Source organism: Nematostella vectensis, chromosome 12 (genome assembly GCF_932526225.1).
Source record: "Nematostella vectensis chromosome 12, jaNemVect1.1, whole genome shotgun sequence".
NCBI classification, from domain to species: Eukaryota; Metazoa; Cnidaria; class Anthozoa; order Actiniaria; family Edwardsiidae; genus Nematostella; species Nematostella vectensis.
Genome location: NC_064045.1, coordinates 13,108,805 through 13,130,855, shown reverse-complemented (window position 1 = coordinate 13,130,855; position 22,051 = coordinate 13,108,805). Strand labels below are relative to the sequence as shown.

The window sequence follows — 22,051 nt, the reverse complement described above, 5'->3', positions numbered from 1 at the left end:
AAGCGCAACGAACATGAAAGCGCAACGAGCACGAAAGCGCGACGAGCACAAAAGCGCAATGAACACGAGAGCGCAATGAACATGAAAGCGCAACAAACCTGAAAGCGCAACGAACACGAAAGCGCAACGAGCACAAAAGGCGCAACGAGCACGAAAGCGCAACGAACATGAAAGCAAGACGAACACGAAAGCGCAACGATCAAAAAAGCGCAACGAACATGAAAGCGCAACGAGCACAAAAGGCGCAACGAGCACAAAAGCGCAACGAACATGAAAGCAAGACGAACACGAAAGCGCAACGAGCAAAAAAGCGCAACGAACATGAAAGCGCAATGAGCACAAAAGGCGCAACGAGCAAAAAAGCGCAACAAACATAAAAACGCGACGAACACGAAAACTCAACTAACACGAATGCGCAACGAGATGGCAAGTCGCGCTTTACCACTCGACCATTACTTGACGCCTTGGGCGGGACATGCCTCTGGTACCGGGGATCGTCTTACCAGCCCTCACCGTGAACTGCGTTACTGATCAAGGTGTTATTCGATAATTCGAGTTTTTGGGCTACTCGATTTGCAGAACAACAATCAAGATTATCACATTTTGAATTGGTAAATTAATCGGCCATCCTCTAACTTCTTTGGAGTGTAATTCTGTATAAGTGCAGCTTTCTCTTTTTGCGTTGTCGCGAACCTGTGGTTATTTTGGCGTGCTGAATAAAAAAGTAAACGTGTAAATCGATTTTTTGAATTTTTTACGACTATTTGACGTTGTTGTATTGATGATGCTGATTTAAAATGATGACGTTGATGGTGATGGTGATGACAACGACGACGAGATGATTATGAGGATAAGGGTAGCCATAATAAAGATGATGGTGACGCCTAAAAATAAATGGTAATGATTATTATGATATAATAATGAAAATGATAATATGATGCTGATTGTATGGTTGTGATCTCAGCGTCTATCGAGTAAATACATACAGTCACGTCTCACGTCACATGTCACGCCATGTTTCACGAACACACACAAAAGAACTACATACACATCACATCACATGTCACGCCAAATGTCGGCCTGCGTAACAAAATACATGTCACGTTACATATTATTCTATGTCACGCTTCATGTCACGCAAAATACACAAAAAAGCATACACATCACATGTCACGCCAAATCTCAGCCTGCGTAATAGAATACATGTTACGTCACATGTTATGCTCTATGTCACGCTACATGCTACATGTCATGCTTCATACACAAAAAAAGACTGCATAAATATATAATGCCACGCCAAATGTCACACAAAACTACACGTCATATTTCATAGCATGTGTCGCGCTGCGTTTTTGCTACATGTCACACAACTTGTCACGCTACTTACCGATATCGACAAATAGTTTTGTCAGATATTGCGCAATAAGGAAAGACTCGTGCGATGGATCGTGAACTGGATGATTCTCGAGCTGTTCGAAACGAGCCTTGTTTGGATGCCAGTGGAACAGGAAAAAGGGGAATTTGCGACCTGTAGCAAATAATAAAAGAGAAACTTATAAAAAAACAAGTCATACCTTTTATTGGCCTAGTACGAGGGCCATACGAGGATTTTTCCTTTATTAAATAAATAAATAAAATAAATAAATATAGCATTTATATAGCGCTTATACAAATCATGTTCTAAGCGCTTCACATTTAAAATCCCATTATATATTAAGAACGTCAATTCCTTGAGAAGTTTCTAGTAAGCTCACATACGTTCAACAAGTCAAATTCAGGGCCGAGAAACTGAAAGATACTATCCATGTCTCGACCGGGAATCGAACCCGTTTCAGCAGAGGTGAGAGGCCCCATACGCTGACACGCTGACGCGCTAACACACTGGGCCACTTTTGGCCCAAGAGAGAAACTCGAGGCTTCATAAGTTCATAAGGTTTATTATTATTTATTATGTAGCGCTTTGAGAGGGATTTTCATCGCAAATTGTTGTGTTGTTACTGAGCTAATCATCCGCAATCTTTGTGTGATTTGTTTCGTGAGAACATGAATGGCGGGGTTGGCCTTTTCGCACTTGACCGCGCACGACCGCAGGGTGAGTTAACCTTCTTCGCACTTGATTGCGCACGACCGCAGGGTGTGTTAGCCTTCTCGCTCTTGATCGCGCACGACCGCAGCCAGCCTTTGAGGACCTCGCTATTTACCTTCCATTGTAGAAATGTACTCCTTTCCTTTTCGATCATTATTGGTGGAGACGATCCGGAAGGCAGATTTAAGTGATGGGTATTTATTATATTTCTGTAAAAACGGTACAATAAAGTTTTAAAGTTTAATGCAGTGTACCGTAGCCAGTATGACAAAGTCGGACAATTAAAATACGAGAAATACTTCACAAGTTCTACTTCGTACTGGGGAAAGGGAAAGAGAAACGGGAAGGGAAGGGAAGGGAAGGGTCGGCTGTACCTCTGGAGTTAGGCTCTTGTCGTGGTTGTTGTATGCTTTAAGATCTCGCATCATGTATTGAATCATGGTACTGTCCGCTGATCCTAATAGCTGACTTTGTTTGTAGTCTAAAAAAAGCATCATATTATGTTATGATATCAAAAGGAATAAAAAGCAGACAGTCAGAAACGATATGCTTCTCACCTTTTGAAATATTTAAAGGTTTACTGTATATCTTGGAGTCGGTCCGGTCCAGAAGTTCGGTGTCGTACTGCCCGCGAGCTAGTCCTCGACCGGACGCTAACAGTGCTATCAATTCAAGGCCAAGACATTCTGCCCAAATCGGAAAGGGCTGACCTTGTCGGTTAGACTGTAGAAGGTTAAGGCGGAGAGTTTACCACAAGGTGTTCTACCTTTCTGTTTTCAGTTTTCTATGCATCGTATGAACCATGTCCCTATCTTAAATGCCATTGGTTAGCCTGCTAGCCGGCTCAAATTCTAGCATATTCATAAATGCATTACTTTTGAAAGACGAGAGGCACTGGAATCAAGGACGAGAGGAACTGGGGCCAAGAATGCTCAGCGTGCCTTTCGCGTGCCACAGGATTCCCAATGCTCGCAAACAAGCAACAAAAAAAAGAAGCAAATAAACTTTAACCAAAGTATGTTTGTTTTAATAGCGGAATAATCAGCATCCCATTTGTGGATGCTGCCCTCCCTTGATACTTCTATTTCCACCCCTTTAAGTCATTACATGTGAGCGACAGTGCTTAAAAACGCAAGACTAGTTCCAGTACCGCGCGGTTAAACCAGACATTCTGTTTTTGGCTGGGTTTTACCGGCGAACTGTCACAGCGAATGCTAAGAAAACTAGATAAAACCTTAGGCTAAAATTTTCTTTATGAATACCTCATTATCTAACAAATCTGTCATCTTTTTTACAGTATGGTTTTAATATTGTACAGTAAGTCAAGACAGCGACCGAAGTCAGCCTTTCGTACCTTTATTTGAACGATCCAACACTGAGATTTTGTTTGTTTTCGCCAGATTACGCGCATGCGCATACGTTATTCAGCACTGTCCATTTGAGCTGTACACAGACTCATGCTCACCTTAACTGCCATCTCGTAGAGCATCTTGCCAACTCTCCCGTAACCGGACTTTTGCAACTTGACGTGACCCCCGGGAAGGAGAAGCCTGAACACAGAGAGGGTCGAGTGAAATGATGAGGGATATAATTGACGCAGATAATTTAATCCCTTTCTTTACCGTATTTGCCTGTTGCACACTAGTGACATGGGCGCCCGCTTTCTTTTATTCGCCCGACTCTCTTATGTCGTTATGTCCATGTCGTTTGTCGGGCTTATTTCGAACCATTGACACTTATGAACATACGAGCAGAAGAGTGCGCGCGCCCATGTCGTTACGTCATTAGTGTGCACCAGGCATTTCTTTCATCTTTGACCCCGACCCGCCTACCCCCCAGGAACCAGATTCTATTTATTCAAACTTACCCATTAATTGAGTTAAATATATTTTGTATTTGCTGAGGCGACTGGTTTATTCTGAAAAGAAGTTAAGGCAAAAGAAAACTAGTAAAATCAAACCAAATATTTATCTTGGAAAATAAATTTATTTAATGTTGAAATGGTTTTACGCCTCTGTGAAAGTAGAGTATTTTGCTGAAGTTTCAACCGTAAGCCCTGTATACAAGCCCTCGTCTTGTTTTGCTCCGATGACGATAATACTCGAAACGTCAGCGAAACTAGCTCTGTTTTTTCCCTGATACCATTACGCATACGCAGATATTCTCTTCTATTATTAAAGATATTCAAGCTTCCGTTTTAAGCAAGGCGACCGTTGTCACGCTATATTCGAAACATAAGATCGTTGTTTTTCTCGCTAACTGGTCAACGTTCACCTCGTTGCAAGCGAGTGCTTGGAAGTTATTACGGAAAGAAGAACCAGAGCACCGGCCCATGTTATCATATATGGAAGGATACAAGACAGGGACGACGCGTGCGCCTGCCGTCTCTATCATCTTTGCATACGAAGCCTTGATATACTGACCGCTGATCTCTCTTTTGATTCTCCCGGTGGCTTCCTGCGCGAGAATCCCTGAAAAGTACATAATTTGACCACGTCTCAACAAGATGATTATTTACAGCCAAATTTGTTGTTTATCTTCCAGAAAAGATAATGGGAATTTCAACTCTTATGTATTTTCCCTGAGTGTGATGAAATCGTAATTATACGAAGTCCCCTTAATAAGCTTCTATTGATTTGGATAAATGTAGTAAATACTATTTGTATAAAAAATAATAACTTTTTTTACCTATGATGGGTTGAAAAGTTTGTAATCTTGATTTAATGGCGAAGGGTTGAGCTGCCCTGTTTTTCGTTCCTCGGGCGTGATTCGACGAAGTTTTTTTTCTCTTTGTCTCAGTAATTGAAGTTCCAAGTAAAATCACCAGAACAAGTATCATAGCGTTTTTAGCAAGCATTCTAAACACTCTAAAATATGGAAAAGCCGTTTTTATATGATTTCGTTGCTTGTAGATTTTTACTTTATATTGTTATCTATTATAAATGACGTGAATGTTTTGTCAGTGCGAGATATCCCAAAAAATGCTTATAATAATAAAAATAATTCTTAAAATCTGGCATGGATGTCATGTCATGGATTTCACTAAAGATTCCAGTAAATGTTTTTTTTCTTTTTTTTTTTTTTTTTTGTAAATTAAAATTAACTGACATTTGTTATGTCTTCTTTTAAGAGTAGAATAAGAAAGTACCTGAAATGTGGGAGTTACACACGGGTGCTTAACACATTGACCACCTAACCGGCCTGTACCGGCCGTGAGAAAAACCCATGATAAAAATATTTATAAATAAAAAATAAACAGACAGGGATAAATGGTCTTGAAGGAATGCATCCAACCGAGGTGATACCAACTATTCAGCCCATATGTTTTAGCCAAATAATAGCTCAGGTTCTTAAGTCAAGTTTCAAATCGACAACAGAAGGAAAAACAGTAAAATTAATTAGGAAAATAGAACAGCTAACACACAACTCAAGACACAAATAAATGATTTTATTCTGATCCTTCATGGCCTCAAATGTCAACTACTTCTTGAAGGCTTCTGGAATCATCTTTCCACCATTACAGATTGCAAAGCATTGTGGGAGATTCACGGAAAAAATAAGACATGAAATGACCAGACTTTTCACCCCAAGCAAAACAATAGAATTTTAAAACTATTTTGGTTTCAGAAAGGACAGCATTTAGCAGATCTGCGGTGATTCATAAGAAAATTTTTTTTCTCATCCAGGAATAGTCAATTAAGAAAAATCCACATGAATCCACCTTGCTTGCAAACATCCATAAGCGCAGCACTCAAATGTGCCCCAATAGACTTAAATAACAATAGCAATAGCAATAACAACAGCAATAGCAATAACAATAGCAATAAAAATAGCAATAACAATAGCAATAACAATAACAATAGCAATAGCAATAACAATAGCAATAGCAATAGCAATAGCAATAGCAATAGCAATAGCAATAGCAATAGCAATAACAATAACAATAACAATAACAATAACAATAACAATAACAATAACAATAACAATAACAATAACAATAACAATAACAATAACAATAACAATAACAATAACAATAACAATAACAATAATAAAATAACAAGAACAGGCGCCCGTTTCTCGAAACACCCGAGAATTCTCGGGCCCAAAAACTTAATGTAGCATTTTTGTTTAAAATTTCGCATGTTTTCATTTTGGAGAACCGCTTTCATGTTTTAGAACAGTTTGAACTTCCATTCGTTCGTATTTCAAATGATTATGTTCAATAGGGCTATTTTCAAAGTTTTGCTGAAGCCCAAAAGTTACCCGAAAAGTCTCGGGTAACCTCCATTTAATTAAGTAATTGTACAAACCGAAACACAAAGAACACAATAATTAGTTGGGATCTTTGCAATCACTGTAATTATACAACATTTTTCAACAGCTTAGTTCATAATTAAAAAAATATATATCTCATGAAATCAAATTCAACTTACAGTTTACCTTCGATTTCAAATTTATCAACATACAGTTCAGCTTCGATGCCTAGATGTGGAACATGTTTCACGTGTTTGCTTTTCTTTCTTAACTGAGGCGAACAAATTATGATAGACACATTTCCAGAACCAAGTTCTTGAGCATATCCCTAAATAACATGACGCCTTTTTCATAATTCTCAAGCAGTTCAAGGAATTTTAGTTCCATCGCGAAGAGAACTCTTCCTTTGACCACAGGTAACCCAAGCACTCGGTTTGTATTCTAGTACGCAAGAGAATTTGTATAGTGATGAAAAAATTGAGCGTACTGCTAGGTTTTCCGTCTCCATACGTCTTTGCTAAACTTTCTCAACGCAAGCAACCCAAACTAGATCATCATTTGTTATCAGACACATCTCAGGGAAATCAAGTACTTGAATAAGCTTCCGAAGCATGTCCCATTCCAGGCTTAAATTATGCTTTTTCGGCGACCCATCAAAACACGATTCGATTTTGATTCCATTAACCTTCCCCATCATCAGAAAAATGTTGTTTGTTTCTTTACAGTAAGGACCGCCTTCAAAGAAGCTTCATGCCCTCATCTCCAGGCATGTCTATATGCATAGATATCTCGCACAAGTTTCAAAAAACTCCTCAGGTTTTCGGAATGTTTTTCTGTGTTTTCGATAATGGCGCCTGCAAGAATAATTCTCGTTCAAAACCTTGTGCAGACTTGATGACGTCACACCTCCCGACCAATCAAAAACGTTTGCCCGACAGACGTAACGCTTATAATAGTAAAGATAATAATAATAGTAAAGATATCAGCAATACAGCGTCGGTGTTATCTGCTTCAAAAACAGCATGCCGCATATTGCCGCCTCGCTTCCAGATTTCTGACCAGAGCAGGCCCGTACCCAGGATTTTTCTTGGGGGGTGGGGGGGTTGCAAAATCCGAAAAAAAGTGGACAAAATTTTTTTCTGGGGGGGGAGGGAGTGTTTTTTCGGGGGGGGGGGGGGAGTTCTCTGATACAAATCTGAACACCCCCGAAAAAAAAAGTATTTTTTATGCTTATGCAGTATTGCCACGAGATGTTTATTGCCTGCACCCCCTTGGTACGGGCCTGCAGAGGATAGCTGAAGTGACCCACTAGCTTCAATAGCTTCTTTCTTGCTGACAGTCATTACACATTTCCCGATGGTTCTCCGTAGAACCTTGCCGACTCCTATTGGTCCTATTACAACGCCCTCTCCTTTATCTAGAGGGATCAACCTATGGCCACCAAGGGCTCAATGGTGGCCGGATAATAATAATAATAATAATAATAATAATAATAATAACAATAATAATAATAATAATAATAATAATAATAATAATAATAATAATAATAATAATAAATATAATAATAATAATAATAATAATAATAATAATAATAATAATAATAATAATAATAATAATAATAATAAATATAATAATAATAATAATAATAATAATAATAATAATAATAATAATAATAATAAATATAATAATAAATATAATAATAATAATAATAATAATAATAATAATAATAATAATAATAATAATAATAATAATAATAATAATAATAATAATAATAATAATAATAATAATAGTAGTAGTAGTTGTAGTAGTAGTAGTAGTAGTGGTAGTAGTAGTAGTAGTAATAATTATGATGATATAGTTAAATAAAAATAATATAATATAGTATATAATAATAATATAATTTATTAAAGCCTTTTGCAGTGTGACTGAATTACAGGCTATGTGCGAAAATACTGAATTTCAATTGAAGGGTTGAAATCTTACAGTAACAAATGTAGAAAAGCGATCTGTATTTATGGCGACCGGGCGAGACTTTCTGCCAGACCTTAGGCATATGCTGTGTTTTGATTCAATGATTCTGTTACGAATTAGGGCATAAACTGGACTACTAGGCTTAATCTCTGTTATAAATTTCTGACGTATTCACTTACGTCTGTCTTCTAAAGACATGATGTTGGCTCGTGCCAGGGCACTTTCCCAATACGCTAATAACTGTGTTATTTTTTATGTAAACTACAAGCAACCATCTACTTATGCTTGCATTTTAGCACCGCGATAAGGGATTAGAGATGTGACCGCAAAGCACTGTTGGAAAGCTTGGACACCGCTGCTGACTAAGTTTAGCGGTGTCTCACTTTATCGGGCTATATAAAACTCAACATAGGAGGGTATCTGTTTTTGGTCTGTGCTTTTTTTTTATAGTTGGAATCAATGGGCTAATCAATTCCTAGGGTCTCTACTGTTTATACTATTTTAGCAGGGTGAGGAAATGTGTACGCTTATGTTTAAAAAAAAGTTAAGGGCGAGAAGTTTGTATTTTATTCACGCTTATTTACTTGATACCCAGGAAGCTATGCGGGTTACGATACACAGACTCTCGGAGTGCAGCCTTATTTGAAATAGGTATATGAAATATATGACCTTTAGTTAAGTCACAGGGTCAGGGTGCGAGTGCAAGTAGGTTATGTTTTTCTTGCAGAAGGGATATAATAATTATTAGAATTTTAGCAAAATCACTCCGAGATTGCGTGAATTAGAGTTAGCAAAGACTCCAAAGTGAAATGGATTTTTATTTGAGTGAGCGGGAGTTTTATGTCACAAAGGGGTGTTTGTTAAATTAATCGAGGGGAAGGGAGGGAAGATTTTGACTCAAGACACCTTGGCCCTCCCCCTTATGTGCACGCTTAGTCCCCCCTCCTTTTAAAACCCGCAAGATGTCAAAGCCCGCCCATTGTCTATAAGTAACACATTTTAGGTTTTACTTCGTTAGAGAACATATATCCTGTGTGTAGACACACACATAAAACTCTGCAGAGGCCTTATGTGCCTAAAAGTCGCGAAGAGGACAGGTAACAGGTAGACATTTACTCGCGACAAAACTCCTCGAGTAAGAGGTGACACATAGGATAGAGAGCAACCTATTTATCATCTCATTATAAGGATAATATCAAAGATGATGGTCAAGGAAGGGGTAATATATATATTTAATCTTAGAGCTAGCTGTACAAATTCACAAATGACTATGTGTGCCTGAAATTTAAGTAGGAATGAACTAAGAAATTTACATATCAAAGTGGTAAATAAATCGACCATCTTCTATCTTCTTGGGAGTGTAGTTCTGTAGAAGAGCCGCTTGTTCTTCTTGAGGCGACGCAAACCTATGATTGTTTGTACGTGCTATAATGAAAGCAATGCAAACTTATCAAATTGTTATTTTAATAATCAACAAGAAAGGGGAACCTACTGCAAGAATAGGCAGCCATCCCCCAAAAAACAATCCAGAGCCAATTTTGTGGCGCATATCTTTCGTTTTATAGATCCATGATTTAGTCTGTCTGTTTGTCTGTCTGGGTTCAAAATCACCATAATCATCAACATTATCTTTATACCAACATCATTATCGTCATCATCATCATTATCACCATCATAATCTTCGTCATCAACAAAAACAACAACTATGAACTACAACAACAACTGATATCTGCAAAATATTTTCTGCATCTCCATCACAATTCTTCCACTTTATCATTATCATCATCATCACCACCACCACCACCACCACCACCATCATCATCATCATCATCATCATCATCATCACCACCACCACCACCACCACCACCACCACCACCACCATCATCATCATCATCATCATCATCATCATCATCATCATCATCATCATCATCACCCCCACCACCACCACCACCACCACCACCACCACCATCATCATCTTCATCATCATCATCATCACCACCACCACCACCACCATCATCATCATCATCATCATCATCATCATTCCCGTATTGAACTTGTTCGACTGCCCACCAATACGTACCAAGGTTGACAAAAAGTCGAGTCAGATATTGCGCAATGTAGACCGACTCCTGTGAGTGGTCAACTGGCTCGCCTGCTACCCAATCAAAACGCGCCTTGTTTGGATGCCAATGAAACAGGAAAAATGGGTATTTGCGACCTACAAGAAAAGAAAAAGTTAAACAGCGGTAAACAGCGGACTTCCCCTAATATTCAGGACTGTGTTACCGGGCTCTTTGTTGCTTTACCTTCAAGTGTAGAAATGTACACCTTTCCTTTTCGGTCTTTATTTGTAGACACAATTCGGAAATCAGCTTTAAGTGATGGAAACTTCTGGTATTTCTGCAAAGAGCGCACACATTAATGATTAAGAAAGCTTTTTAGCACACTGACATTTTCTGTTGGGGGATTACAGCAATGTAAGTAAAAGTAAAGGCGTCAACAGTGGAAATATGTTTTATAGTCAACTATGATTATGTTTAAACAAGTCTCATCTTGTAGGAAAGGCGTGCGTGACACTTAAAGCGTGCGTGACACTAAAAGCGTGCGTGACTCTTAAAGCGGCAGCTAAACATTTTAGAGCAACTTGAAAAACGACTTGAACAACGACACCCGTGGGATCACGGGTAATCCAATGTGTCATGGGGCCTCTCACCTCTGCTGAAATGGGTTCGATTTCCGGTCGAGACAAGGATAGTATCATTCTATGTTTCGTCCGTGAATTTGACTAGTTGAACGTATGTGAGCTTACTAGAAGCTTGTGTTCCTCAGTTCCAGGATTGGCCATTCTTAATGCGTATTAGGATTTTGAATGTAAGGGCGTCGAGTATATAGGATGCTCTAAAATCATTTGCTTTTTTTTTACTTTACTTTTTTTGATTGGTTGGTTGGTTGGTTGGTTGGTTGGTTGGTTGGTTGGTTGGTTGGTTGGTTGGTTGGTTGGTTGGTTGGTTGGTTGGTTGGTTGGTTGGTTGGTTGGTTGGTTGGTTGGTTGGTTGGTTGGTTGGTTGGTTGGTTGGTTGGTTGGTTGGTTGGTTGGTTGGTTGGTTGATTGATTGATTGATTGATTGATTGATTGATTGATTGATTGATTGATTGATTGATTGATTGATTGATTGATTGATTGATTGATTGATTGATTGATTGATTGATTGAAAATATAAAGGCTTCAGAGACTTTCAAGAAAAAAAAATCCAAGTTTCGAGAGTGGCGAATACGAAAATGCGTGAATATGATAATACAGAAGTCAATACGCGCTAGCTGGGATGTTTTCGCTGGATTCTTCCGAAAGTACCTTTCTATTCAAGCAAAGGGCGAAAAGGCGCCATATTTTCACTATTTTTATAAGGTTTAGCTTATTCATCTCGGGGGTTACGTTTTTGTGGTCATTATTTACCTCGGGGTTAAGCTTATTCAACTTGGGGTTGATGTATCTCGGGGCTTAAGCTTGTTTACCTCAGGATTTAAACTGTTTTCCTCGAGGCTAAGCGTATTTACCTCGAGGCTAAGCGTATTGACATCGGGGTTTAAGATTATTCACCTCGGGGTTCAAGTTATGTAGCTCGTGGCTAAGCGTATTTACCTCGGGATTTAAGCCTGTTTACAACGAAGGTTAAGCTTGATTAACTCGGGTATTTACCTCGGGGGTTAAACCCTTGTCGTGATTGTTGAATGCGTTTAAAGCTTTCGTCATGTATTGAATCATGGCATGATCTGCTGAGCTTAGTAGCTGACTTTGTTTATAATCTAATGAGATATCACAACGCGTTAGTGGGGGAGGGGACTCTCCAGTAGACGGGGATGATCGACCTATCTTTTAGGGTATACAATTTCGACCAACTGCTAACCAACTGTTGTAGGTAGACATAGCGATCTGATAGTTCTCTCGATAAACAAACAGACGGACATACATAATATCATACTCACCCGATGAAAGATCTAAAGGTTTACTGTATTGTTTTGTGTCTGTATGGTCCAGAAGTTCGGTGTCGTACTGCCCGCGAGCTAGTCCTCGACCGGACGCTAACAGTGCTATCAATTCAAGGCCAAGACATTCTGCCCAAATCGGAAAGGGCTGACCTTGTTGGTTAGACTGTGGAAAACAAAAGTGATAGTTTGTTTAGCTCATTAAAATTTTTTAACAAATTGCAGTGACTCTTGAGCCCGGGTCGTATTAGGATGCGAGAGACGTACTTTGATTGATATTAACTTCATTAGCCAATCAGCATGGCAAAGAAACTCAAAGAAACTCAGCTCACAAAAAACAACGCGGAAAAGTTATGAAGTTCATGCCGACTAGAGAATCTTGTATGCAGATGTTTTTCAAAGCCTGGTAGCCACGGTAGCGCGCGTCGCACTATAACACGTTGTATTGGTGGCCACGGTAGCGCGCGTCGCACTATAACACTTTGTATTGGTGGCCACGGTAGCGCACGTCGCACTATAACACTTTGTATTGGTGGCCACGGTAGCGCGCGTCGCACTATAAAACTTTGTATTGGTGGCCACGGTAGCGCGCGTCGCACTATAACACTTTTTATTATATGGCTACGATAGCACGTGCGCTGTGATTGGCTAATTTCCGTATTGCCCTGCAAAATTTGTTTTACAATCTTCTGTTTTTTGAAATTTTTTCCACCTTAAAAAACTGCAAAACGAGCGACAGCGAACATTCAAGTAGCGAATTCTAATCCCCAGAAGAAACAGAAATGGTTAATTGGCGGGCCGTCTGTTTCTTGGTGGCCACGGTAGCACACGTCACCTATAACAGTTTTGTATTGGTTGCCATGATAGCGCGCGTCGCACTATAACACTATCGCACTAAGCTTTTCACCCTTAACTACCTTAACTGCCATCTCGTAGAGCATCTTGCCAACTCTCCCGTAACCGGACTTTTGCAGCTTGACGTGACCCCCGGGAAGAAGAAGCCTGCACAGAAAGAGGTGGAATAAATTGTTTAGAAATCGTATAGCGCACATTTACACACTTTTTGACGAACTTTATTAGTCAGTATTTAGATGCGGACTGGACCGCAGACTGAAGTGCATTTACTGTACATGTTGTCATGCTTTATTCCTCAGTAGCTGAATCAACTTACCAACAATGCAGCCCTACTCACCCATTTATCGAGTTAAATATTTTAAGTATTTGGTGTGGTGACTGGTTTATTCTGCAAATTTTATGTCAAGGAATTCATTAAGAACTTTGAGAAGCTAACGGCAAAAAATTTTAGTAGTTTTTAGGTTACAGTTATATACAGAATATACTTAATGTAATCGACGTGCTATTGTTGGACAAAGCTATAAAGCATAAGCGAATTAGATAAAAAAAAAGGTATTATATATCACTCTGGTATGCCATAAATCTAAAAGTCATTACATTTTTGTAGCCAAATCCGATAATAAACGTCCCGTGGAGTTACTGCAAGGGCACCAGGAATCCCGTCCACGGGAAAACGTACACTCAGGTTTTCAATTTCGTGGGCATGGGCGTTTACACGCCGTTTAAACGACACGATTTTTTTCCCGTGGCCACGTGGCCACGAAAAGAAAATCCGTGAGCACGCGGTAAAAAAGCCGTTAAAAAAAAACTTGAAAAGCCGTTCTAGTTTCCGAATCTACGAATCAAGCACACGGATCGCGAGTCGTGGATGTTGAACCATTCGATTTAATCTTCCGGTTAAGTGGAAATCGTTTTCACAACTTTGAGTCGTATGCAAACAAAAGAGCGGACCGGTTGTGCCTTTGTGTATTTCCCTTTGTAAGCTACGGCGGTTTTCACTAGCTAATAAACTTTAAAAAAAATGTGGCACTGAAATCTTGTACGCAAACAAGTCAAGGTGTGTGAGCCGTTAATGACGCCAAGTATCAGGCTGTTACCGTTAATGGCGGCGCTAGTAAAATAAATCAAAAATACTTATGCCTCAAAATTCGAGTATTTATTTGATGTGTGTTATGTGTGGATGTGTACGATAAAGCGTAAATAAGGGCGAAATTTGTGTCATAATAGTGGCGGTATCGCCGGCATTACTAAAAAGAGGAACCGGCGGAACCAGCGGAACTGGCGGAACCAGTATATTTTGAGTGCAGGGGCGAAGGGGAAAAAATCCGTGGCCACGGAAAGAAAATCCGGTGAACACGGAAAAAAACGTTTTCCCATGAACGGTCACCGTGTTTCTTTCGAGGGTGGTCAGATTTTTCCCAGAAAACTCACGCGGATTTAAAAGATTATTAATCAATGGTCTCTTGTCAATGGTCAATGGAAATCTATAGGATACGATATGGCGACTACAAAAGTTCGAGATTGTGGGGAATTCGTATTATCAAGTAAAATGTCTGAAAATTCAGGATGAAATCCAAGGGAATCCGAGCATTGTTAACGGTGAGTCCAAGTTAGCCGGGTTTGAGTTAGCGGGGTTGCTGATGTATGTCTAAATAAGAAGACGAATAACCATCAAAGGATACAAAACGGGAACCACGCGTGCACCCGCCGACTCCACCATCTGCACGTACGAACCCTCGATATACTGACCGCTGACCTCTTTGGAGATTTTGCCTGTGGCTTCTTGTGCGAGAATCCCTGTGAGAAGAACGCAATTCGTTCAAGGGAGAGGGCGGAGGGGAGATGGAAGAGGGGAGAGGGGAGGTTCGAGAGGAGATGATCATGAACAAAATGAGACTTGTTCAGGAGGGGGGGGGGGGAGGGGAGAAGAAATAATTCTTCTGAAAGAACACGATAGCATTCGTTCAAGGGGAGAGAGGGGGGAGGAGGAGGAGAGATGGGAGAAGGGGAGTCGAGAGGGACACCACGAGCAGACGAGAGCAATAAAAATTGCTTTTCAGTCGATAGGAAACTATGGTAAACAATATATTTCCACCCGGAACTGCGAGGAACAAGCTTTAACTACTGGCGCACCCCAGCTGAATTGGGTGTCATGCCTTTATTGGTACCCATAAGAATGCCATAAAATCAAAGCGTTGGTTTTTCAAGCGCATTTCATTTCCTTACATGATCCCCCGAAAATCTCAAACACCGTTAAACTCCTTTGCGAATTTATTTACTTATTACTTCACCTAAAATGATTTCCCTCTGATTCCATTTGATATCTAAGATACGGGATTTCTTTACAATTGGCAGCCAATAGTTAGGTCATGTTTTTTAAGCCAGCTGATTTTGTGATCACACCCCTCTGTACTAGCAATGCAATGATTTCGAAAATCGGACGAATTCCCCAGTATCTATCTGTATCTCATCGACAAGCAATAGCCTGGCTAGCTATGAATGTGATCATCAAAGAATATAACAATTTTTTATGGCCGATCGTTTCATTAATTTTTAAAAAGTCAAGTGTCAATCTCAGTGTCAAACTCATTAAGGATAACACAAATATTGATTAAGATCAAGTGACCTCCATTGGCTTTTGCTGCGATTTATATATCAACAATAAAATAATCTTACCAATAATTGGCTGATTTGTTCGTATACTAGATTCATCTGCGAGCGATCCAATTCTTCTCGAGGACCCACTAATGTGACCTGTCTTGTTGTTTCCTTTCGCGTCAGTGGTCAAAATTCCAAAACAAATAACCATAAGTGTGAGGATATTCTTAAAAAGCATCATATTTTGTTTTTGGCGCTGTCAAAAGTAAACAAACATCCATTAAGTTTGCAATCATAAAGGGTTAACGTGAATCTATGTTTAGTCTGCTATTATCAATTATACATGACTTGTAACGTGACCAGTAGTGGTCACCCGTAACTGTGAACTTAACAAATTGAGAGAATTCATCAAAACTTCGCGGAGCCCACAAAAATCAGGAGTTTTTCAAGATTTTAGTTTAAGTGTCTAGCTTTGATATGTGTGCAAATCAACAAATTAAATCGATACTTTACATTTTTACTTTCTAACGGTAGAAACGTCGTGGCAAGCATGTGAGCGCGGCCATTTTTATTATTAGCACGAGTACAAACACACACATTATTTCCAATTTTACTAGAGGATCTTAGGTATCTTGAGATCTTAGAACAGTTACCGCTTGTAAGCTCACACTAATGACAGGAGGGATGTCTTTACGGGCGCCTTAACCTGGAAAGGGAACTTGGCACACCTATGGCAGGTAAGGTACCAGACTAGGCACACCTTCAAGGCCTCTTATGGCAGGTAAGGTACCAGACTAGGCACACCTTCAAGGCCTCTTATGGCAGGTAAGGTACCAGACTAGGCACACCTTCAAGGCCTCTTATGGCAGGTAAGGTACCAGACTAGGCACACCTTCAAGGCCTCTTATGGCAGGTAAGGTACCAGACTAGGCACGCCTTAAGGCCTCTTATGGCAGGTAAAGCACCAGACTAGGCACACCTTAAGGCCTCTTATGGCAGGTAAAGCACCAGACTAGGCACACCTTAAGGCCTCTTATGGCAGGTGAAGCACCAGACTGGGCACACCTTAAGGCATCTTATGGCAGGTGAAGCACCAGACTAGGCACACCTTAAGGCCTCTTATGGCAGGTAAGGCACCAGACTAGGCACACCTTAAGGCCTCTTATGGCAGGTAAGGCACCAGACTAGGCACCACTTCAAGGCCTCTTATGGCAGGTAAGGCACCAGGCTAGGCACATCTTAAGGCCTCTTATGGCAGGTAAAGCACCAGACTAGGCACACCTTAAGGCATCTTATGGCAGGTAAGGCACCAGACTAGGCACCACTTCAAGGCCTCTTATGGCAGGTGAGGCACCAGACTAGGCACATCTTAAGGCCTCTTATGGCAGGTAAGGCACCAGACTAGGCACACCTTCAAGGCCTCTTATGGCAGGTGAAGCACCAGACTAGGCACATCTTAAGGCCTCTTATGGCAGGTAAGGTACCAGACTAGACACGCCTTCAAGGCATCTTATGGCAGGTGAGGCACCAGACTAGGCACACCTTCAAGGCCTCTTATGGCAGGTAAGGTACCAGACTAGGCACACCTTCAAGGCCTCTTATGGCAGGTAAGGTACCAGACTAGGCACACCTTCAAGGCCTCTTATGGCAGGTAAGGCACCAGACTAGGCACACCTTCAAGGCCTCTTATGGCAGGTAAAGCACCAGACTAGGCACACCTTAAGGCATCTTATGGCAGCTAAAGCACCAGACTAGGCACATCTTAAGGCCTCTTATGGCAGGTAAGGCACCAGACTAGGCACACCTTCAAGGCATCTTATGGCAGGTAAAGCACCAGACTAGGCACACCTTAAGGCATCTTATGGCAGGTAAGGCACCAGACTAGGCACACCTTCAAGGCCTCTTATGGCAGGTAAGGTACCAGACTAGACACACCTTCAAGGCATCTTATGGCAGGTAAAGCACCAGACTAGGCACACCTTCAAGGCCTCTTATGGCAGGTAAGGCACCAGACTAGGCACACCTTCAAGGCATCTTATGGCAGGTAAAGCACCAGACTAGGCACCACTTCAAGGCCTCTTATGGCAGGTGAAGCACCAGACTGGGCACATCTAAAGGCCTCTTATGGCAGGTGAGGCACCAGACTAGGCACGCCTTCAAGGCCTCTTATGGCAGGTGAAGCAACAGACTAGGCACCACTTCAAGGCCTCTTATGGCAGGTAAAGCACCAGACTAGGCACACCTTAAGGCATCTTATGGCAGGTAAGGCACCAGACTAGGCACACCTTCAAGGCCTCTTATGGCAGGTAAAGCACCAGACTAGGCACATCTTAAGGCCTCTTATGGCAGGTAAGGTACCAGACTAGACACACCTTCAAGGCCTCTTATGGCAGGTAAGGCACCAGACTAGGCACACCTTCAAGGCCTCTTATGGCAGGTAAGGCACCAGACTAGGCACACCTTAAGGCCTCTTATGGCAGGTAAGGTACCAGATTAGGCACCACTTCAAGGCCTCTTATGGCAGGTGAAGCACCAGACTGGGCACATCTAAAGGCCTCTTATGGCAGGTGAGGCACCAGACTGGGCACATCTAAAGGCCTCTTATGGCAGGTGAGGCACCAGACTAGGCACGCCTTCAAGGCCTCTTATGGCAGGTGAAGCACCAGACTAGGCACCACTTCAAGGCCTCTTATGGCAGGTAAGGTACCAGACTAGGCACACCTTAAGGCCTCTTATGGCAGGTGAGGCACCAGACTAGGCACACCTTCAAGGCCTCTTATGGCAGGTGAAGCACCAGACTAGGCACCACTTCAAGGCCTCTTATGGCAGGTAAAGCACCAGACTAGGCACACCTTCAAGGTCTCTTATGGCAGGTAAGGTACCAGACTAGGCACACCTTAAGGCATCTTATGGCAGGTAAGGCACCAGACTAGGCACACCTTCAAGGCCTCTTATGGCAGGTAAGGTACCAGACTAGACACACCTTCAAGGCATCTTATGGCAGGTAAAGCACCAGACTAGGCACACCTTCATACCTCTTATTGCAGGTAAGGCACCAGACTAGGCACACCTTAAGGCCTCTTATGGCAGGTAAGGCACCAGACTAGGCACACCTTCAAGGCCTCTTATGGCAGGTAAGGTACCAGACTAGGCACCACTTCAAGGCCTCTTATGGCAGGTGAAGCACCAGACTGGGCACATCTAAAGGCCTCTTATGGCAGGTGAGGTACCAGACTAGGCACACCTTCAAGGCCTCTTATGGCAGGTGAAGCACCAGACTAGGCACCACTTCAAGGCCTCTTATGGCAGGTAAGGTACCAGACTAGGCACACCTTAAGGCCTCTTATGGCAGGTGAGGCACCAGACTAGGCACACCTTCAAGGCCTCTTATGGCAGGTAAGGTACCAGACTAGGCACACCTTAAGGCATCTTATGGCAGGTAAAGCACCAGACTAGGCACACCTTCAAGGCCTCTTATGGCAGGTAAAGCACCAGACTAGGCACATCTAAAGGCCTCTTATGGCAGGTAAAGCACCAGACTGGGCACATCTTAAGGCCTCTTATGGCAGGTAAAGCACCAGACTGGTCAGACCTTAAGGCCTCTACGAGCTTGAGAGCACCCCCAAAAAAGGGTAAATTTAGGAGCACTTCCGAGAAAATCGCTAGAAAATACGGAGGACCATTTGTGAGAAACAGCCTTTTACGGATGGCTAAAATGCTGGTTCTCACTAGGACGCAAGCGAAAGCGTAAACGGAATTTCTCATTATTTTGTTGGAATTTATCCTAAAAACAGAACTTCCAAGCATATTCTTATTCAATATAGGCAGATTAGGATAACGTAATTATCCAGTAAAACTGACGCCCCTAATAAATAACCGTTGAAGAGCCTTAGTCCGTTACCATTTGTGATTTTCTATTCAATATTGGGAAATAAATTATCCGAATAAATATTAGAATATTCAAGGATTCCTTGTTCGATCTTTTACTATAGATTCTGGTTTGCTGAATTTGTTTGGACCCGTCAGATAGGAAATGGTGGGATCCTTGAATACCCTACTGAATTTCCCATTTACTCCGAGGGGAGGGGGTGGACCTTAACTGGGACCGCACTATATTAGATAACTTATCAATCCAAACTAGTTTGGTATAGTAACACACTATAGGACCGAAATTGAAAAAGTTATCAAAAAACACATCCATGGCAACTTAGTTTCCATGTTTAAAATGTAACAATAGAGAGGTAGGACTATGCATGAATAAAGTTATTACTTCAGAACTTTACAGCACAACCTACAATGGAAACAGCTGGCAAAAAAAAAAAACAATCTGTATTCTAGTTTTGAAGTTTTATTGTCTTGTATGTTAATGCTTGAGATATCCTTATAAATCTTTAATAGACTACGCGGAGTACGCGAGAGGTGATTATTGACCGCTATAAATTTTCCAATTGAAACTACTGCAATGCCTTTAAATAACTTCTTATAAAAATTCTTAGAAACTTAAGAAAACAAGAATACTTTTTTCCCCTCCTTTTTTGATCTATAGTAGCCTATGAATAGGTATATATTCACAAACAAAGAGTGTTAACCTTTTACATGAGATGAAATAATAATTGTTATTCATTCAAATTCCCATTAACATTAAAACCATCGTCATAAGAGTGCATTCAAACATAGCGTTGTCTTGTTGACAAATGAACTCGGTTTTTTAAGGTTCGTCGACTGGGTAAGTAGAAATAAATAGTTACAGGAAAAGGTATCCATGTCTAGAAAACGACACAATTATACCTTTGGGTTCAACCTGAACTGAGGTAAGGCCAGAACAAAATTTTCACACTTAATTTCCTTAACCGCCCAGAATCAAGTATAAAAGCTTGCCCCTCGTCGCCAAGCTGCGAATTCCAAACACTACTCAGGTAAAAAAAAAAACTATTTTTATTTTTTTCCAGTTTTCTCAAAGAATCGATAATGAACCCGCTTTGAACTCTTTTACAAACATTCTAATCTCGCAAAAAGTAAATGTCAAACACTATTTTGATAGTTTGAAAACGTAGAAAGCTTTCCAATATCACGCAGTCAAAAGCAAAACTATATCAATTAAAAAAATCCACTCTTCGAGAAACAACAATATACAAGAGTGTTTCATTTAGCAGACAAAATAGTAACATTTGCATCCATGGTCTTGTATCCTACTTATGTCATTCTAAGTGTATGGATAATTTACATCTATGCCATTTCCATCATATTGAGGTGGATAGTGACGAAATGGAAATTTGTAGCTTCTGAAAATATATATCATTACAATTATGCCATTTCCATCATATTGAGGTGGATAGTGGCGAAATGGAAATTTGTAGCTTCAGAAAATATCTATCCCCCCCCCCTATGTAGGGAACAGGAAATTCCGGAGGGTGGGTGGGGGGTTCAAAGGAATTTCCATAGTGGAGGGGGGAGGGTAAAATGCCCTTTTTCCTTAACTTTCACTGTTTTTATATTTTTCCAGGAGGTTGGAAATTCCAGAGGGGTGGGAGGTCATACCCCCTTAATGGGGGGGGGGGGGGGGGGGGTTATGGATATTTTCTGGAACTACACAATGGTATCGAATTGTTTTAGTATTTAAAACGAGCTTCAGAGCAATTTTTCTTTTCGGAAACACTAGCAAATCGTCTGTTACACCCGCCATTTTGCTTGCTTTCGGGGCGCAGGAAAATATATCTACCCCCTAGAAGGTGTATATTGCACTTTATCGAGTTTCTCAACCAATCAAATCGCTTGTTCTTGCGAGGTTCCCGAGTTTTCTATACTAATGAGGGTTATTCCCCCTCTGATCCGTCACTGACCACAAGTATCTTTTATTCTCAATACTAAGCGATGACGCTCGCCGCAATCCCTCGCATCATCACCTTTGCGTTTGGAGTCGTCTTGTGCCGTTTCTGTCTCGTGGGATGCACATGTCCTAAAACCCTCAGAATAGCGATTCTGGACAGGTAGGTAGTACAAGAAGAGTAATTGAATATCGAGCCACCATTGGTTTACCCCCTCTTCCCCGTCGCTAGCATTCCCCCATCCCCACAATGGCCTCGTTCTCTTGAAGTGTTGGGCCATTTTTAAAAGTGATATAAAAATTACCAAAAAGACCCTTATTAGGAAATGGTTGCGCAACAAATCTTTTTCTAAAACAGGTTCTTGCTAAAATAATATGAGCATCGGTATATGCTAACGGCACCATTTAAACATAACCACGACAGACCTCCATACATCAAAAACACATCCAACCATGGTTACGGGATGTTTAGCTTAATC

At 41.0% G+C, this 22,051-nt stretch overlaps 2 protein-coding genes across 4 annotated transcripts; both read right to left on the bottom strand.

The window, feature by feature from the left end:
- Window positions 1-561: 561 nt before the first annotated feature.
- LOC5520215 (gamma-glutamyl hydrolase) lies at window positions 562-7,242 on the bottom strand. Of its 3 annotated transcripts, none has more exons than XM_032365253.2 (9): window positions 6,527-7,242; window positions 4,443-4,557; window positions 3,954-4,004; window positions 3,552-3,636; window positions 2,644-2,809; window positions 2,461-2,567; window positions 2,202-2,295; window positions 1,388-1,528; window positions 562-712 (listed from the first exon to the last, which is right to left on the bottom strand). In XM_032365253.2, exons 2-9 carry the CDS (start codon window positions 4,478-4,480, stop codon window positions 597-599), a joined length of 798 nt encoding a protein of 265 aa, XP_032221144.2. In that variant the 5' UTR covers window positions 4,481-4,557; window positions 6,527-7,242; the 3' UTR covers window positions 562-596. The 3 variants fall into 3 exon arrangements, with proteins under 3 accessions (XP_032221144.2, XP_048576022.1, XP_048576023.1); XM_048720065.1 differs by lacking the exon at window positions 6,527-7,242 and adding an exon at window positions 4,775-5,107; XM_048720066.1 differs by lacking the exons at window positions 562-712; window positions 6,527-7,242 and adding exons at window positions 746-884; window positions 4,775-5,117.
- A 2,284-nt stretch (window positions 7,243-9,526) lies between these two features.
- On the bottom strand, window positions 9,527-16,090 carry LOC5499460 (gamma-glutamyl hydrolase A). The gene is made up of 9 exons (XM_048720064.1): window positions 15,827-16,090; window positions 14,833-14,947; window positions 13,488-13,538; window positions 13,213-13,297; window positions 12,296-12,461; window positions 12,009-12,115; window positions 10,618-10,711; window positions 10,392-10,529; window positions 9,527-9,736 (listed from the first exon to the last, which is right to left on the bottom strand). Exons 1-9 carry the CDS (start codon window positions 15,987-15,989, stop codon window positions 9,621-9,623), a joined length of 1,035 nt encoding a protein of 344 aa, XP_048576021.1. The 5' UTR covers window positions 15,990-16,090; the 3' UTR covers window positions 9,527-9,620.
- Window positions 16,091-22,051: the final 5,961 nt, after the last annotated feature.

Excerpts from the sequence above, each read along its gene's own strand:
- LOC5499460 (XM_048720064.1), bottom strand. The coding sequence starts at position 15,989 with ATGATGCTTTTTAAGAATATCCTCACACTTATGGTTATTTGTTTTGGA. Across the intron at positions 14,948-15,826 it reads AACAAATCAGCCAATTATTG|GGATTCTCGCACAAGAAGCC; the intron begins GTAAGATTATTT and ends TTCTTCTCACAG. Across the intron at positions 9,737-10,391 it reads TCGACTTTTTGTCAACCTTG|CACGTACAAACAATCATAGG; the intron begins GTACGTATTGGT and ends CTTTCATTATAG.
- LOC5520215 (XM_048720065.1), bottom strand. The coding sequence starts at position 4,943 with ATGCTTGCTAAAAACGCTATGATACTTGTTCTGGTGATTTTACTTGGA. Across the intron at positions 4,558-4,774 it reads AACTTTTCAACCCATCATAG|GGATTCTCGCGCAGGAAGCC; the intron begins GTAAAAAAAGTT and ends TGTACTTTTCAG. Across the intron at positions 1,529-2,201 it reads GTACATTTCTACAATGGAAG|GTCGCAAATTCCCCTTTTTC; the intron begins GTAAATAGCGAG and ends TATTTGCTACAG.